This window comes from Procambarus clarkii, chromosome 83 (genome assembly GCF_040958095.1).
Source record: "Procambarus clarkii isolate CNS0578487 chromosome 83, FALCON_Pclarkii_2.0, whole genome shotgun sequence".
Lineage (NCBI taxonomy): Eukaryota > Metazoa > Arthropoda > Malacostraca > Decapoda > Cambaridae > Procambarus > Procambarus clarkii.
Genome location: NC_091232.1, coordinates 21,492,094 through 21,496,635, shown reverse-complemented (window position 1 = coordinate 21,496,635; position 4,542 = coordinate 21,492,094). Strand labels below are relative to the sequence as shown.

At 39.6% G+C, this 4,542-nt stretch overlaps 1 protein-coding gene across 1 annotated transcript; it reads right to left on the bottom strand.

Annotated features, from left to right (window-relative positions):
* Positions 1 to 2,348: 2,348 nt before the first annotated feature.
* LOC138358476 (uncharacterized) lies at positions 2,349 to 3,179 on the bottom strand. Its single transcript, XM_069316469.1, has one exon. The coding sequence runs from the start codon at positions 3,177 to 3,179 to the stop codon at positions 2,349 to 2,351; it is 831 nt and encodes a 276-aa protein (XP_069172570.1).
* Between the last annotated feature and the right edge of the window lie 1,363 nt (positions 3,180 to 4,542).

Genomic DNA, 4,542 nt, shown 5'->3' with positions numbered 1-4,542 from the left:
TAGCAGTAAGGCTGTTAATTCCAGTTGTGCAATGATCTTTTCTTTAAAGGTGCCACTCTGGCCTTTGATGTGAGCAAATTGGCTTGCCCATTTGTGATCAGGTAAGCTACTGTGCCATAAGCCTTTCCTGAGGCATCACAAAATACATGTAGCTTAATTGGTTCCTTTTCATTTACTACTGTGTTCCGAGGGAACGTGACAGACTCTAGGATACTTAAATCTTTCACTAATCCTTGCCATTTTTCTTGTAAGGTAGGTGTTAGAAGATCATCCCAGCCGATCTTTTGTTGCCAACATTCCTGCATTATCAACTTTCCATTAATTAAGATTGGACCTAATAGTCCTAATGGGTCGAAGGGTTTGCTGACTTGTGATAGTAATTTTCTCATTGTTAAGTTAGTGGTATTTGGCTCCACCGACTTGATTGTCAACTTATCTGTTGTCGTATTCCATTCGACGCCTAGTACTTTTGTCCTCTCGGGTACCTGGTAATTGGGAAATTCAGTTGCGATCAGTTGATTTAATTTGTCATTGTTGGAGACCCACGACTGGAGAGGCATATTGGCTCCCATTAATTCTCGATTGGCCTCATGGTATATGTTCAACAGTTTACTCTCACTGCTGGTTGTTCCTTGAAAATTATCCACATATCGGTTTTTACTAATTTCTGTTTTGTTTGGGCTATTGGACTTCTTCAAGTGTGTATCTAAGGTAGCTTGAAGCAGAAACAGTGAGGAAGTGGCGCCAAACAAAACAGACACAAACCTGTAAGTGATTAATTCCGTTTGGACCATTAGGATCCTTGATCCATAGGAACTTTGTGTAGTTCCAGTCTTCTTCTTGGAGACCTACCCTAAGGAAAGCCTTGCAGATGTTGGCCGTATATGCGTAAGTCCCAATACGGAACTTTAACAGCACATCGTATAGCCTTTGTGTCAGGCTAGGCCCAGTTTGAAGACAGTCATTTAACGAAACACTACTCTGCCTTATCTTAGTACTACATACTATTAAATACTATCCGTAGTGGGGTAGTAGCAGAATTTTTCTGTACAGGGTGGTGTGGCAGGTAGTGCCCTTCCTTTTGGTTATCATTAGTGACAACTTCGATAAATATGTCATTGAGTTGCTTCTGTATTATTTCTTGGTACAACTTCAAGTTCTCAGGCTGTCTTTGTAAGCGCAACACCTGTGATCTTAATTGATTTTGTGCCATAAAATAGTTGACAGGTAGCTGAGGGTGATTCAGCTTCCATGGTAACCTGACCCAGTATTGATTACCTCTGTAGATAACTGAGTCCAGGTATTGTTTGTAAGTCCAGTCGTCATCTGGGCTAGGTTGTTCAGGGACAATGCCGAGAGTTGCTAAGTCCCATAGCTTATGTACAGGGGGATCAAGCTCATCCTCGGACATGTCTCTGAATTGCAGAGGAGACTGTTCTCCTAGTCATGCAACCATTACTGGGTTGGCATGTTGGTGGTCTACAGGTGCGGGTTGTTTCAGCCGTAATACTGGGCCTGTTAGCAAATAGCAACCTGCAGATGGTAACAAGTTCATTCCTTGTTTTTCTTCCTTTCCTTTGATAAACTTATGGTAGACATCTGATCCCATAAGGATTCCAATATTGGAAAGGTTGTGTGATGTGATTTTATCACCCAAATAGATTCCCTTTTCTTTCAGGAATTTGGCTGTTGTCCCTAGACCATATACATACAGGTCTGTTGGGAATCTATCTACTACCAGAGCTTGTATCGTTCGGACATAACCTCCTAAACATACTTTAGGTTGTACTACTTTGAAGACTCGGGCTCCTGTGGTAGTCAGGAATACTGCTATGTCTATTCGTGTCTCTCTTACAGGTGTAAGTTTCAGAGCATCTACCAACTCCTTTGATATAAAAGTCATTTGGGATCCTTGATCAAATAATCCACGTACGGTGGCTTTGGACTCTCCATTTTTAATGATCAATTGAGCAGTGGGTAGAACGAATTTATGATCAGACCTTGTTGAGAAAACACTTATGTCAGGTAACACAGTACAAAGCTGTACAGAAGTGGTAGGTCCTTCCTCCTCCTGTGGTTTGGCAGACTTTGTACTTGAGTCCCCACAAAGTGCTGTATGTTGTTGACCCTTATGGCACCTATTACAGGTGCGTATTTGAGTTGTACAGGTGTCGGGATGATGTGCCCTTATACACTTGGTACATTTACGTAACTCCTTGAGTCGTTTTATGCGTGTAGCACGATCAGGGTAAACTTTGCAATAGTATATGGAATGTGGTTGTTCACAGACCACACATGGTTTCCAGACGTTAACGGCATCTTGGGGAGTCACCGATTTGGGTGACATGTTAACTGTAGGTTTGGAGGGACCAACTGCATATGTGCCCACACCGCCTTGTTTCCACTTTGGGGAGGGGGGAAGTTGTTTTAGATTTATTTGGAGTACTGTTTGTACTCTGTTGTTTACTATTAGTGGTAGACGAAGGTTTAGATGTCGCTTTTCCATCTGGGTTATCTCTTTGTCTATCTATTACGGAATGCAATCCTTTGCTTATCTCCTTTACACTCAGAGAAGATTTGTTATATAAGACAAACAACTTATCCAGTACATCACTGGGTAATTTGCGTTTCATATGGACTTGGATTATCCAATCGGACTTGTCCAAGTTAACCTTGTTCTTAAGTGCCTTGAGCAAGGACGCAAGCTCCAATCTAAAGGCTTGTAGTGAGTCAGCTATACTATTTGGAGGGTTAATATCCAACAGCATCTGGGTTAGAAGTCTGATAGTCCTTTCTGGCTTAGCATAATTATCCTTAAGGAGCTGTACGGCATTGTCATAACCATCATCAGTGAAGGTCAGATTACAGAACACCTGTAACGCTTCATTCTTTAAGACACCCTGTAAATATGTAAATTTTGTCATCTTTGCTACAGTGGCATTAGAATCCACAGAATCAACAAATTTGTTCCAGAAGTTGTCCCAACTCTTTTCCTCTGTACCAGAGAAAGTTGGGAGACTGAGTGATGGCAATTTGACTTCTGGTTGTGTCTGGTTTTGGGAAGCTATGGCTGCAATATTTGTATTGGCCTTATGTGTGGTTATTAAATTGTCAAAGTGTTGTAACTTTGCATGCATTGCATCTTCGTAATCTGCATTTTCTTGTATTACAACGTCCATTGCCTCTTCATTGATATTAGTGGTTGTGAGGATATCCTGATATTTCAGGATTTGTTAGAGCACATGCTGGTATTTGGTCTGTGCAACCTTATAATAGCCTTCCAGTTCTACATAATTAACTGGAGTTTGATTACTTAAATACTCACATTTTTTGATCTGTCGGGTTAAGTGGCCCTTCATGCCAGTGAGGGTCGCTTTTACATTTTTGGCAGTAGACATCATGGCAGTATTTGCTAGCCTTGTTGGACTGTGATTTGGACTGTTTCTGGCACTTGAATCAGTAGAGCCACTAGTTTCCGAACTAGAGCTGCTTATCATCTAAAATATACACTATATAATCATACACACTATAATTTGAGTGGCAAGCCTGCATCAATGCTTGAATTTCCTCAAGTTAGCCCTTCTTTATCATTCTTGGTTGGTACAGAGACACAGATTAACACTCAAAGGTGAAATGATTATAGTTAAATTATTACTACAGTTATGGTAATATTATGTAGACAACACAACTGGGGTTGTCATGAATACTGCATAAAAATATGTGCTTGCTAGGTTGCAATATATGTTCAACTCTAGGCAAGTGTAAAATGCTTACCCTTACACCAGGTTAGCACAATAAATTAGACTAGGTTGCTATACAACACTAGCCTAAAATGTCCTACCCTTGTGCAAGAATTAGTTGTAAATAATGTGGCATGCAGTAATTGTTACAGTAATGGTGCAATATTAAAAAGTAATGTTTATATAAACACTTAAAATTACAAAAAAGCATATACATTTATGAGTACATTAGCCTCTTATCAACCTCTTGTAATGAAAAAGCACCATTGTTCTTTTGGTACAGGCCCTTGAACAATAATAGTGCTTGTTGTAAGTTCTGTTTGCTATATGCCGAGATTGAAAAAGTTAGGCTAGAAAAATGCAAAATGTACAGCAGTGTCTTCCTGTTATATTTAATGTATATGTAAAGATTGTGTAAATATTGCACTAATGTTTTATATATATATATATATATATATATATATATATATATATATATATATATATATATATATATATATATATATATATATATATATAGAGAGAGAGAGAGAGAGAGAGAGAGAGATAGAGAGATAGAGAGAGATAGAGAGAGATAGAGAGAGATAGAGAGAGAGAGAGAGAGAGAGAGAGAGAGAGAGAGAGAGAGAGAGAGAGAGAGAAAGAGAGAGCGGGAGAGAGCGAGAGAGAGAGCGAGAGAGAGAGAGAGAGAGAGAGAGAGAGAGAGAGAGAGAGAGAGAGAGAGAGAGAGAGAGAGAGAGAGAGAGAGAGAGAGAGAGAGAGATAGATCCTAATCAGGATCTTGAATACGGTTCTTTGAGGA